Consider the following 15359-nt stretch of genomic DNA (forward strand, 5'->3'; position numbering starts at 1 on the left):
TTTTTTTTTTTTTTAAATCTGTGAAATTTATAGAAAATTCTATCATCTTAACAACAAAAAGATATACAATCCAATAATGATTTTTAAAAATGGGCAAAGAACACGAACATAAACTTCACCAAAGAAGATATTTAGGTGGCCAACAAACTAAAAGGTGTTCTCTCAATCATTAATCATTGGAGAAATGCAAATCAAAATTACAATGGGATACCATCTCTCACTGGCAATAATGGTAATAATTAAAAAAACACAGCACAAATATTGGCAAGGTTGTAGGGATAATTGGAACTCTCATATACTGCCAGTAAGAATGTAAAATGGTAGAACTATTATGGAAAATGGTATAGTGCTTCCTCAAAAAAATTGAGATAGAAATACCCTATGATCTAGCCATCCCACCCCTAGGTATATATCCTAGAGCAAAAAAGAGCTATGACACAAATGGAAATAATATACATATCTATGTTCACTGCATCATTATTCACAATAGCAAAAAGAAGGAAACAACTTAAGTGCCCATTAATGAATGAATCAATCAATAAACAGTAGTCCATACACATAGTGGAATACTATACAATGTTAAAGATTAACAATTACCCTGCAAAACATCTTACAACATGGATAAATCTGGAGGACATTATGCTGAGTGAAATAAACACAAAAGCACAAATATGGTAAGAGATCAGTAATATAAAAAGAAGAAAATATTTCCACACAGAAAGAAATGTTATTTGATGGTTAGCAGGGATAGGAAGGGGAGAGAAGGAAAATCACTAATGAGATAGTAGACTTGGGATGAATGGTGACAATATACAATATGGGGGAAGTCAGGACAGCATAAAAAAGGTGAAAGAAGATACTGAAAGGTACATGAGAGTAAAAGAGTACAAAGGTAAATATATTACTTAAGTAATCCTGTAACAACAGTAGTAACAAACAATAACATACCAATGGATATATAGGTAGTTATGTAAACCTAACAGAGGTGGAAGGGCATAAAGGAGTACACCCACATGCATATATAGGGTTAGCAGTGGATAATACTATATATATATTTGCACATGCTGCAAACATACCAGTTTATATAATAGAGTGGACAAGGGTCATAGTCATGAAAAACTCTTAGCCATAACAAAACACTTCCCACATCTTGAGGACCTGAAGGCTAGTGACCATAGTCTCAGACATCAGTTGGCATAATATGAGCCATAAACACAATGTTCTATGTCCTACTGTGGTAAGTAGCAACTGAGGTCTTAAAAGCTTAAAAGTAGCCATCTAAATCACAACTATTGGTCTCTTTCCATCCACAGCAAAGAAGACGGAAGAAAACCAAAAATTTAAGGAAACAATTGAGGACACTAATGGAACACGTGAACTACAGCCTCCACTAAACCAAGACCAGGAGAACTGGATGATGTCTGGCTACTATCACCAACAGCTCTGACCAGGAAGTTACCAGATAGAGTAGGAGAAACATATAGAACAAAATTAAAATTCACGATCAAGTGTACTGACCTAATAGAGACTGGTGGAACCCTTGAACTTATGGTCCTTAGCCACCTTTGTAACTTAGAACTGAAGTTCCTCCCAGAGATCACCTTCCAGCAACATAAAAGACAGGCTTATAAAGTGAACAGTAACACCCAGGGGAACATGCTCCTCAGAACAATATGAGACTAACAGGGCAATCTTGCCCAAAAGTCAGAATTAAGAACACAGGAAGAGGCAAGTAACTAGGTGAATGGAAACAGGGAATGAAAGGTGGAAATAGGGGTAGTGCTGACACATCTTGGGGATTACAACTAATGTCAACAACAATCCATTTACAAATTGCTGAATGCGAAACAGTTTTTTTTTTTTCTGTAAACTTTCTCTGAAGCACCAATAAAATACTAAAAAAGACAAAACAAAACAAAACAAAAAAGCAGAAAGAATCTAGAAAAGAACACCCCAAATCCTAGCTGCTGGAAAAGGCAGTAAGTGCCTCCCTAAATTCCATCATTTAAAAACATTTCTTGGGGTTAAATAAAGAAAAAGAAAACCTTACACAGCACAATTCCACTCTGACACAAATGGAGCCACCATGAGTCAGAATAGATTGGATGACAACTGGTTGGTTATAGCAACACTAGAATTTATAACGGGAGCTCTGGTAGCATAGTGGCTAAGACACTTGCCTGCTAACCAGACGGCTGGCGGTTCAAACCCACCAGCCACTCCTTGGAAGGAAGGTTGGGCAATCCTACTTCCGTAGTGATACTGCCTCGGAAACCCAAGGAGGGGTCGCTATGAGTCGGGGCCGACTCGACGGCACATAACAACAACAACAAAAACAAGAATTTGTAACCAGGACACGAGATTTGAGTTCATTATTATAGGTAAGGGAGCTCTAGTGATGTAGTGTCTAAGGCATTTGACTGCTAACCAGAAGGATGGCATTCCAAACCAACCAGCCAGCCATTCCTCGGAAGGATGATTGAGCAATCTACTTCTCTAGAGATACCACCTCAGAAACCCAAAGAGGGAATGCTATGAGTCTAAATGACTCAATGGCAGTGAGTTTGTTTTTGGTTTTATATCATAGGTAAATGAAATCTAAACATGATGATTAAAAAATATGTGTCCTATGAGGAGGGTTGGGCATTCCTACTTCCGTAGTGATACTGCCTCGGAAACGCAAGGGGGGGGGTCGCTATGACTATGAGTAGGGGCCGACTCCATGGCAAATAACAACAATAACAACATGCATGCTATATTTTTAAAATATTATTTTAAAAATTCCCTAAGTTGAATATGAAGCACATGATTTGAAAAGCAGTGTGATATATGAAAAGCTGTCAGTAAACACATTTAAGATGCTCCAAGTTCATTTTACTTTCCATCTTACTTTCCTGTGGGTATTGTACAATACACGGACTAGAAAAATGTTATTAGCTGCATTCTACACTCCATTGACTAAAAGGTTTCTACTGCTTTCTTCAACTGCTATGGTTCATTTTACTGACAGCTTCCATACATCTTCCTGGCAAGTACCAAATCCTGCCATTTATGTGATATGCCTGGACTAGCCCTGACTAAGCAGCACCTGTCCTGGGTGCTTAAATAAAAACTCCAGTTCTAGAAAGACCTTTCCTCTGTAGGTGAATTGACTATGCAAAGAAGGTGTTATGGAAGATTTGCTGTCATATCACAGACACGATGCAATGATAGTTCTCTTCATTAAGTGCTTAGAAATTGTACTCAGTTGTTGAAATGTTTATGAATACCTGCAACAAAAGAGCTGATACATCATAGCATCATTATAAGAAAAAATTCTCTATAAGCATTCTGAATTTTAATGAAGTGTTATTCCGTTTCTCAGATTTCAGAATTTCTATGTACAGAGTGGCAATATTGTTTAAATATTATTATTTATCATTTTTCTAACTATGCTCTCTATATTGTTTTCAAATCATGATTTTATTTCAGTGAGGATTGTGGGTATGTGTGCAACTGCTTTTAAGATTCTCCACATGATTTTGAACCAGACTTTGACTAAAGATGCCAATATAGTAGAGAGAACCCTGATTTGGAAGTGGGAAAAAAGGAATTATTGTTGCCAGCATTTCCAATAATTGGGAAAGCTATTTAACTTCTTTGTTCCTTCCTATGATTGGATATAGATAAGAATATCTACATTACCTACCTCAGTGGGTAGCTGTAAGAACATAATGTGGTGCTGTGAAACTGTGCTTTAAAAAATACTGTATTATTTCAGATTGAACTAATCTCCTCCTAAAAAATGGATATTCAACACATTTTAATTGTTTGACTTGTTTGACTATTTCTTCATCAAATTGCCACATTCAACACAAATAAGTCAAGATCTTACTTATTATAAAAAGAGAAAAGTTTCTTTTAAAAGCTAGGAAATAATTTTTCTGAAAACTTCTACTTAGAAGTTCTGATGGACAGCAGGGACTGTCCTAACAGGTTTTGTCATAACCCAGGCAGACATACAACACAAATTCTTACCTATCTTCCTTTATTCTCGCCAGCAAGGGCTCCAGCCATCCTAAAGTGCATTCACAGTGTGCATCGAGAAAAGTTATGACCTGCCCTTTTGAAGCAGCTGCTCCTCGAAGGCGGGCACGTATTAACCCAGAGCGCTCTTCCATCCTAATAATTTTTACCGGCACTTCTAAAGTTTTCACATAATTCTCTAATGTCAACTTGAGAAAATCTGCAACATATAATTAGAATGTATAAGAAAATTTTGAAACTGTTTTAAGACACAACCGAGATATTGCCAGATGGAAAAGCAACACAGAGAAATGGTTGGCCAACTCCTTTCCATAACATTTTTGTGTTTGCATTAGATGAAATAAAGATAGAGAGATTTCATCAGTTAACGTATAGCACATCATGACCCTATGTATTACTTGGCTGACAAGTATAAGAATAAAATTGGAAGTTAATAAGATACCAGTATGTAATTTGCAAACTGGGCCACACTGGCAAATGTAGTTATTTTCTTTTGACTGAACGGAAAGGAAAAAAAGGACAAGTATCTACAAAGTCATATAAATGCTCAATAATATGACCACATGAGTTGACAAAAAAAATATTATAAAGGAGCAATTTGAAAGTCATTTTTACTGAATTCTCAGGTTAGGAAGAGCCAAATTTAGTTATCAAAGAAAAATGAAAATAATAGTTTCTTGGTCCTGGAGTCGACATTGATGAAGTAAATAAATTTGATGAAGTAAAAAAATTGATGAAGTAAAAAAAAAAAGATTAAAATTTTGTAGGTGGTTGTTGACAAACCTGCAAATGCAGAACATTGAGCATCTATATTTTTGACCCTCATAAAGCTTTCTAATTAAAAGTTATATAAGAAAAAGCCCATACCTCTTTCACTGGCATCATCTACTAAGATGACCTCAGAGAGTAAATAGTGTGGAGAACGGTTTATAACACTATAAACAGTTCTAAGGAGAGTGCTCCAAGCTTCGTTATGAAACACAATGACTACACTTGTATTTGGAAGTTCATCAGGGTAGACCTTTGTCTTGCATCTGGAAAAGACACAAGAAGAGGGGTGTGTAAATAAATTCATTTTTTGTTCTGATTACAATGATAAAAAAATATCAATAGGAACATAACTTTAATCTCGAAAGTCCAATACTAGGGAAGCATTTTATAAATACCTAAAATTACTTTCTTTTTCATAAATGTTGAGTAACCACTTTGCATTTTGAAAATTAAATATGCATAATTACTAATAATATTTTATTTTAACTCCTGTAGGGAACAAAGCAACATGAGTTCCATGGGTCAAAGAAGCAGTGAGTTTGGTTTTTTGGTTTGGAAGAAAGCTAAAACATCCTGAGACTGTCAATAGACAATCAGGTACAGCAAGATAGATTAATTCATTTCTTTATTTACAAAAACAAACTAGTGTGTAACTCAAAAGTCATAAGAATAAAAAAAAGCCATATGTCCATGGTTTTTAATATGTAAAACTGAGCTTATTTTTCTATTCCAAATTCTAGATGTATATGATTTCCATTTGGTTTGAGACTAATATAAACCCTGTCTTGCTGTTGTTGTTATGTGCCATCGAATATGAAGGAAATGTTTAGGGCCAATATGCATTATGCAAATTTCCAATTAGTATTTGTATTTGGTTTCTAGGGTTGCTGTAGCAAAGTAACACAAAGTGGGTGGTTTGAAACAATAGAAATGTATTCTCTCATACTTCTGAAGGCTAAAAGTCTAAAATTGAAGTGTTTGCAGGGCCAAGCTCTCTCTGAAGGCTCTAGAGAAGTCTGTTTCTTTGTTTCTTTCAGCTTCTGGTAGTTGCTGGCAATATTTGGCATTCCTCGGCTTGCAGCACCATCACTCCCCTTTCTACCTCCATCTTTACATAGCTGCTGTCTTGGATGTGTTTCTGTATTCAAATTTTGCTCTTCTTATAAGGAAAGTAGTCACTGCACATGGAACCCTGGTGACACAATGTTTAAGTGCTAAGCTGCTAACCAAAATGTCTGTGGTTGCAACCCACCAGCCCTTCTGGGAGGGAAAGATGTGGCAATATGCTTCTATAGAGATTACTACCTTGGAAACTCTATGAGGCAGTTCTACTGTTCTATAGAGTAACTACGCATCAGAACCTACTTGACAGCAATGGTAAATCACTGGATTAGGGCCCACTCTAATTGAGTATGACCTTCTTTTAACTTGATCATAGCTGCCAAGACCCTGTTTCCAAATAAGATCATATTCACAGATCCCAAATTGAGATGAAATTTGGAAGTGGAGGTCCAGAGATCAATAAAGAGATTAGGCTATCAGCATTTCTAAAAAATTGATGTGTATAGCAATCACCTGTGGATTTGTTAAAATTCAAATTTCATTCAGTAGCTCTGAGGTGGAGCCGAAAATTTTGCATTTCTAAAAGTTCAGATGCTGGTAGTCCCTGGAGTGCACTGACTCATAAGGAGCTACATTATAATTGCCTTCACTTTTAGAAATTAATGTCCTGAGAAAAGCCATTCATTGTTTACAAATCCAAAGGACCCCATATTTCATTTTTGACTTCTCTAGGTGGTCATCACAAGTTTGGCATGCTTCCATTTGTCAACATACAGACATCTCAGTCATGTAATTTTAAATCATCCTGATTATAGAATATGAAAAAAGTGTCACCAGGGATCCAGAGAAGGAATAGAAGTTTACTCAGCTTAAGTTAATTTTTAATGTATAATCTTCTGAATGTAAAATTAAAACCATTCCATAAAACACAATGAACCAGTCACTCATGAACTACTTAAAACAACACAATTCAGCATCATGAAAATTAATTTTCCTTCATTAACAAGTAAAAAAACAAAAAAACAATAAAAAGTAGAAAATGAAAACATATAATACAACAAATACTGATTGTGTCGCTGCTGTGAACTTAATCATCTTTTAAAAAAACAACTAAAATATCACCTATTCAATGAAGTGTATTGCAATACGTCCAGAAAAGAATGTATACATACCTAAATCATAGTATTTTTCTTAGCATGTATTATTTTTGTGGGAAACATTTATTAAGCACCCACAATATGTAAGATATTGTGCATATTAGGAAATCAAAATGTAGGAAAAAAGAAAATCGTGATTCAAAAAGTGAATTTCCATTCTGGGAGCAAGATTCAAATGATTTCTATATGTCCCATCTTTTGACTTGAAACTCTAGGAAACATCATTAAATGGACTCAGAACACTCAACAAAAAGTATGGTAAAGACCATCATCACATGAGGAAAATGATTTATTCTACATCAAAATATGTGCATGTTGCATAAAGTGCCAACAAAGGTAAAAAAATGGATGATATATGAATTTGAATAAATTATTAAAATATCAATCTAAAAGCCGATAATTAACTTCAGCATCTTATTTTGGTGCACTTCATTTTTATGGTTAAAAGAAAATACACTTGCAAATATTATGTTTGTATTCATTATATGTGTCAAACGTATAATGAACTAATTTACTATTAATGCAGCTATTATGCACACTTTCAGAGCATTTCCTTTATGCCATTATTTAATGTAGCAGAAAAATAAAATATGGCTAATATTTATATTAATTGTTCCTGTTCTTCCTATGTAAATAGTTACTGAGCTGAAAAGACATTTTGTACTCCAAGTACAATGAAATTCTTCATAATTTCAAACTTTTCTCCATTTATCATGATGTTGTTTAATTGTACTGATAATGTGTAGAATAATTGTTAAGCTATAAAAATTAATTATTTTCGCTATGTTAGTTTTTCAGGAGCTCTGGCAGCATAGTGCCTAAAGCACTTGACTGCTAACCAGAAGGCTGGCAGTTCAAACCCGCCAGCCACTCCTCGGAAGGAAGGTTGGGCAATCCACCTCCATAGTGATACTGCCTCAAAACCTAAGGAGGTGTTGCTGTGAGTCAGGGCCGACTTCACGGCACATAACAACAACAACAAATGTCAGTTTCTCAAATGCATAGACTTGTATGAATAACAATTACGATTTTCATGGTTTCTGATGGGTTTGCAAAACATTGAACTGGTGTTACTGCCTTTATTTCATCAAACCTATGATTTCAACTATGGTAAGATGTGCCATGATTCTATGTACCAATAGGAAAGAAAAAAAAATGTTTAATAAACTACAGAACAAAATACAAGCTCAAATCAAATAGTTCAATGAAGTATGAGATAATAAAATAATAATAACAGTAATCATTACTACTCTATATTATATACTACCCTAGAAGTTTTAAATAATAGTGGCATTTGAAAAATTAAGAAAAAAAAAAACACACTTAAATTATTTTAAAGTATATCTTTATCTTATACTCAAATACATATATATTTTTTAATTAAATAGACAAATAACACTTTCTCTGGAATCATTCATTAAAACTAAACACAGAAAATTAGCTTTTATTAAAATCATGTACATACAGACCGAACTTTCTTTTCTTTAGTATCTTTTAAAAAGATTGTATAATAATAATAATAAAAAAAAAAACAGTAGTAAATAAAGATCATCTCAGGTCATTATAGTAGCTACCTGTCTTACTAAGGCATTGTTCATTTTCTTTGATGGACAAATCTAAAAGAGAGTGCCAAATGAGATCCCTGGGTGGCACAAACAATTTATGTTTGGCTGATAACTGCGGGTTAGTGATTTGAACCCACCCAGCAGTTCCATTGAAGAAAGAGCTGGCTATTTGCTTCTATAAAGATTATAGTCAGGAAAATTCTATTGAGTTCAGTCTTACTTTGTAATACATGGAGTTGTCATTGAGTTGGAACCAACTCAATGACAACTCCCTCCCACCAAGAGACTGGCAAAAATTCACTTCATTGTGGAAATACAATGCATATGTAATTAAATTTGAGAGTAAAAGTTTAGGCAGACTTTACTAGTATTTTTTTATCAAATTTTAAAGGAATGTTTAGGATCTATGAGTCAAATCAACTCATTGAAATGTGGCATTTCAGTGACATCACAAGCTTTATTATGACAATTGTTCCTTTTTACACTATATTATAACATGATGAATCAATAATATATTGCCTTTAAATCTATAATAATATATATGTTGCTCTTAATTGCGATTATGCATTGGAATCACTCCATGAGCTTGAAAAAATACTGATGTGTGAATTTCAGTAACAGAGATTCTGATTTAGCTGTCTGGGGTGTGGCCAGAGGCATTGAGAGTTTTTATAAATTCCCTTGATGATCCGACTGTACAGTGAAAGTAGAGAATTATTGCCGAGCATTATAAAACAGAGAGACAGATTTTTTTTTTAAATGTATATGGAACATTTTGCTATCTTTCAATATTTTTAAGTAAGATGCATGAGGTTAACATTCCCTTTGATTACAAGAAAAGGAAGTCAGAAACTTTTCCTCACTTTATATGCAATCTCTTCTGTCCTGTGGATGTACATTAATGTTAGTCCAGTCTTTATCATTTACAAATATATAAGAAATAAATCTGGCTGGACTACTTTGTAGAGAATACAAAAATAGAGTTATTTTTCCAATGTCTGTAACATTAAAATACAGTGAGATAGTGCAATATCTTACCACCTTTCCCCTTGGCTATGCACACATTATGTGAACACAAACTGTTACAATTTGATTTCATCCTTTTCAAAACCATATTGATGTTTTCAGATAAGCTACTAAACACAACATTGCACATCAGAAAAAGAGTGACTATAAGATGAGAATGTGAAATCACAAAGGATCCATAATTACACAGTGGTTTAGTTAGATACAATCCATTTAGAACTCAAAACAAAGGTTGTCAACCCAGTAGTTTGCAAGACTTGTGAGATGGCTCCTCATTGAGTCCAGGGTTACCTTTCACTGCCTCAATAAAAGAAGATTAATAACTGTAATTAAAAATAAATACTTGTAATACAAGGCTTCTACGTACTCTGTATTTTTAAAAGCTATGGTAATTGCACTGGATCTTGTAGAACTATATGTGATTTCTATGTTTCCCAATCATTAGCATTCACATACAAAGAGATAAATTTCATCATTCACCAATGCATCATACAAAGAAAACCTGGAAAAGGGAAAGTAGTTCTTTCATAATACTTGAATAACTTTTGGTGGCAAATGAAATGAAGCACTTAGTTTAACTGAGTTTATATATGACTATTTATATTCACATTGTGTTCCAAAGGTAAGTTCCTATAGATTATAATTATCAGGTAATTCAAATAAAAGAAAATCAGATTTTTATTCAGTGACTTCAAACATCTTTATTTTAAAACCCATGTAGATGTTGTACTAATCTTTGGCCTATTTGCAATCAGATTCATTCTTTGTTTCTTCCTTCTAGTTTTAATATTGTGAAGAAGACTGGGGATTATCCTGCAGGACATGTTTCCCAGACTCCATTGCTTATAGATTTCCATTTAAAATCAGTCATGGAGACCTCTGCAGAAGATTTCTGGGCTCAGAGAAACAGGAAGCCAGTGAATTTCTTTCTTTGCCACTCTTCAATACCATTGAGGACTGTTCAGTCCTCTTTCTGCCTTGTACCTTGAATATACCTCAATCATTGCACTTATTATACTCTTTAACAATAAGTTATCTCACACAATAGACTAGTTTTTGTTGTTACTTGCCATCAAGTTGGTTTCAATTCATAGTGACCCTATGAACAACAGAGCAAAACACTTCCCATTCCTGTACATTCTTACAATCCTTGCTATGCTTGAGCCCATTGTTACAGCCATAGTCCATCTTGTTGAGTGTCTTCCCCTTTTTTGCTGACCTTCTACTCTACCAAGTATGATATACTTCTTTAGGAACCAATCCATTCTGATAGCATTACCAAAATACAAGCGATGGAGTCTGGCCATTCTCATTTCTAAGGAACATTCCAGCTGCACTTCTTCCAAGACAGATTTGTCTGTTCTTCTAACAGACAAGTGGTGGGCTCTTCCGGCAGTCCATAGTATTGTCGATATTTTTCACCAACACCATAACTCAAATGCATCAATTATTCTCCACTCTTCCTTATTCACTATTCAGCTTTCACATGCATATGAGGCAATTGAAAATACCATGGTTTGGATCAGGAGCACCTTAGTCCTCAAAGTACCTCTTTGCTTTTAAACACTTTAAAGCAGTCGTTTGCAGATTTGCCCAGTGTAGTACCTCATCACTGGATTTCTTGATTGCTGATTCCATGGGTGTTGATTGCAGATCCAAGTAAAATGAAATTCACAATTTCAGTTTTTCTCCACTTATCATGGTGTTGCAATTGTCCAATATTCCAATTGTGAGGATTTTAGTTTCCTTTATTTTAAGGCATAATCCACACTGATGGCTGTATTCTTTGATCTTCATGAATAAGTGCTTCAAGTCTTCTTCACTTTCAGCAAGGAAGGTTGTATCATCTGCATATTGCAGGTTGTTTAGTCTTCCTTCAATCCTGATGCTTCTTTCTTCTCCATGTATAGTCCAGGTTCGCAGATTATTTGCTCAGCATACAGATTGAATAAGTATGGTGAAAGGATACAACTCTGACACACACTTTTGCTGACTTTAAATCATGCAGTATCTCTTTGTTCTTTTGAATGACTGCCTCTTGGTCTATATACAGAGTCCTCATGAGTCCAATTAAGTGTTCTGGCATTTCCATTATTTACAATGTTATCCATAATTTGTTGACATCTACACAGTCTAATGCCTTTTCATAGTCAGTATAGCAAAGTTATACATCTTTTTGGTATTCTCTGTTTTTAGCTGAGATCCTTCTGACATCAGCAATGATATCTTTTGTGCCACACATCCTCTTGTGAAATCTGGCTTGAGTTTCTGGCCATCCCCTGTTTATGTACAGCTGCAATCATTTTTTAATTATTTCCAGAAAAATTTTACTTGCTTGTTATATTAATGTTATTGCTTAATAATATCCGTATTCTGTTGCATCATCTTTCTTTGGAATGGGCACACCCAGGACCTCTTCCAGTAGGGTGGCCAGGTAGCTGTCTTCCAACTTTCTTGGCATATACAAGTAAGGGCTTCCAGCATTGCATTCATGTGTTGTAACATGTCAGTGGATATTCCATCAATTCCCGGAGCCATGATTTTTGCTAGTTTCTTCAGTGTAGCTTTAACTTTTTTCTTCAGTACCATCTGTTCTTGATCATATTCTACCTCATGAAATGGTTGGACATCGAGCAATTCTTCTTGGTACAGTGACTATGTGCATTCCTTCCATCTTCTTTTTTTGCTTCCTGTATTGTTCAGTATTTTGCCCACAGAATCCTTCAATATTGCCACTCAAGGCTTGAATTAGTTTCTTTAGTTTTTTCTCCTTGAGAAATTATAAGCATGTTCTTCCCCTTTGATTTTCTAACTCTTGGTCTTTGCATATTTCATTATATTACATTTCTCAAGCTGCCCCTTTAAATATTCTGTTCAGCTCTTTTACTTCATCATTTCTTCCATTTGCTCTAGCTACTCTTCATTCAAGAGAAAGTTTCAATCTCTTTTGTACATTATATTTTTTCCTTTAATCCTGTATTTTTATTGAAGTTTTGCTTTCTTCATGTATTATGTTCTTGATGTCATCCCACAACTAGTCTGTTCCTCAGTTATGGGTGTTCAATAAGTAAAATCTACTCTGTAGATGATCTCTAGGTGGTATATAGCCAAGGTCTTATTTTAGCTCTCTTAGACTTCTTTCAATTTTCTTCAGCTTCAATTTAAACTTGCACATGAGCAATTGATTCACTGTTGTACATTTACCCTCCGGCCTTTTTCTGACTGATGATGCTGAGTTTCTCCACAGTCTCGTCTCTTCTCTTCTCTTGAGAGAGAGTCATGGGTAGTCAGTTTATTCCTTTGTATTCCATCTGGTGAGGTGCTTGTGTATAGTCACCATTTATGTTGTTGGAAAAAAAAAGGTATTTGCCATGAATAAGTAATTATTTTTGCAAAATTCTATCATGTGATCTCTGGCATCACTTCTATCACCAGGGCCATATTTTCCAACTTTCAATGCTTCTTCTTTATTTCCAACTTTTGCATTCTAGTAATCAGTAGTTTTTCATGCATCTTGATTGAAAGTTGGTCAATTTCAGAATGCAGACATTGGTAAAAATCTTCAATTTCTTCATCTTTTGTTTTACTGGTTGGTATGTAAATTTGAATAATGGTAGTATTAACTGGTCTTCTTTACCAGGAGATTCTTAAAAAAGAAGGAAGTTTCATCATACTTATTTATTTGTGTCTCTCCAGAATCTAGCAATATGTATATCACAAAATATATTTAATAGGAGATAGAATGAATGAAAACTTCACAATGAGGCAGGCTACTGTAATCATATTTTAGCATTGTTATAACCAAATTATTTTTGTTGATGTTAGGTGCCATGGAATAGATTACAACTCATTGGAACCCTATGTACTGGCCCATTCCTGTGCCATCCTCATAGTCCTTACTACACTTGAGTTCATCATTGCAACCACTATGTCAATTCCATCTTATTGAAGGGGTTCCCCTTTTTCACTGACCCTCTACTTTACGAAGCATCATATCTTTCTCCAGGGACTGATCCCTTCTGACAATATGTCCAAAATAGGTAAGATGAATTCTGGCCATTCTTGCTTTTAAGGAGCATTCTGGGTACAATTCTTCCAGGATAGATTTCTTCACTCTTCTGGCAGTCCATGGTATTTTCAGTATTCTTCTCCAACACCACAATTCAAAAGCATACAATCTTTTTCAGTTTTCTTTATTCACTGACCAGCTTTAACATGCAAACTACCCAATCTTTTACACTTTTGCATATGTTGAATTGATTTTGTTTTTCAAGCCTCTAGAACCAAGGCAAACAAACAAGTAAGAGATGTTGTTGTTGTTGTTATGTGCCATCGAGTCAGACTCAACTCATAGAGACCCCTCCTTGGGTTTCCGAGGTAGTATCACTATGGAAGTAAATTGTACCATCTTCCTTCCAAGGAGTGGCTGGTGGATTTGAACTACCAGCCATCTGGTAGTATCACTATGGAAGTAAATTGTACCATCTTCCTTCCAAGGAGTGGCTGGTGGATTTGAACTACCAGCCATCTGGTTAGCAGTCAAGTGCCTTAGGCACTATGCTACCAGAGCTCCTTCTTTAGGATATATACCTAGTAATGGAATGGTTGGATCAAATGATATTTCTATCTCCAACTTTTTAAGGAATCGCCATACTGCTTTCCTCAGTGGTTGTACCATTTTACTGTCCCATCAGCAGTGTTGGAGAGCCCCAAACTCTCTGCATCTTTGTCAGCATTTGTTATTTTCTGTCTTGTTGAACTATGCTGCTAGTGCTGGGGCAAGATTGTATCTCATTGTTGTTTTGATTTGCATCTCTTTAATGGCTAATGATAGGGAACCAAATAAACCAAACCAAACTCACTGTCATCAAGTGATCTCAACTCACAACTACCCCTATTGAGTTCCCAAGGCAGTAAATCTTTATGGAAGCAGATTGATCCCTCTTCCTTCCACAGAGCAGCTGGTGGGTTTGAAAATCCAAACTTCTGGTTAGTAGTCAAATATCTCAGGCACTGTGCAATCAGAGCTCCTTAGGGATAGGGAAAAAATATGAGAAAGTGGGTCTGTAAGTGATTGTATTATAACACATCATCCCAAGGTTTAAGTAACATCATTCTTATTTGAACATATTGGGGCAAACTCTATGATTGAAAGACCTATATTTACTTCCCTGTTTTGCTGTTTAAGGCACTCTGGTGGCACAGTTCCTATTGTATTTGACTGCTAACCAGAAGTTTGGTGGTTCAAACCTACTGGCCACTCCTTAGAAGGAAAATGGGGCAATCTTCTTCCATAAAGATTTACCACCTTGGAAACCCAAAGAGGGTTGCTTCGATTCAGAATAGATTCAAAGTTTAGTTTTTTGATTGTTATTGTTTGTTTGTTTTGCTGGTTAGGATCTGTTAGCAACCTCTCTAAATTTCAGTTTCTTTTCATTGCCTACAGTGGAGTAAAATGACAGCCACATCTGCATTGTAGGACTTCTGAGGATACCAAATGAAACTACCAGGAAAGTACATAAAATTAAATTATTACCATACTATTCTCATATTAGGCAGTTGGTGGCATAATGCCTAAGGCATTTGACTGTTAACCAGAAAGATGGTACTTCAAACCCATCAGCCACTCCTCAGAAGGAAGATTAGGTGATATACTTCTGTAGTGATGTCACCTAGGAAATCCAAGGAGGATTTGCTGTGAGTCAGATCTGACTCAATGATAGTGAATTTGGTTATTATTATTATTATTATT

General features: G+C 35.2%; 1 protein-coding gene across 1 annotated transcript in view; it reads right to left on the reverse strand.

Moving 5' to 3' along the window:
- Positions 1 to 15359, reverse strand: part of GALNT13 (polypeptide N-acetylgalactosaminyltransferase 13) — a 798776-nt gene that overhangs the window by 379011 nt on the left and 404406 nt on the right. The window contains exons 3-4 of the mRNA XM_007934922.2: positions 4894 to 5060; positions 4018 to 4225 (exon numbers count right to left, since the gene is read on the reverse strand). Of these exons, the coding sequence (XP_007933113.1) occupies positions 4018 to 4225; positions 4894 to 5060 (375 nt within the window). The remainder of the gene's footprint in view (positions 1 to 4017; positions 4226 to 4893; positions 5061 to 15359) is intronic.

This window comes from Orycteropus afer, unplaced genomic scaffold (genome assembly GCF_000298275.1).
Source record: "Orycteropus afer afer isolate SDZICR_OR568_19922 unplaced genomic scaffold, OryAfe1.0 scaffold00023, whole genome shotgun sequence".
NCBI lineage: Eukaryota > Metazoa > Chordata > Mammalia > Tubulidentata > Orycteropodidae > Orycteropus > Orycteropus afer.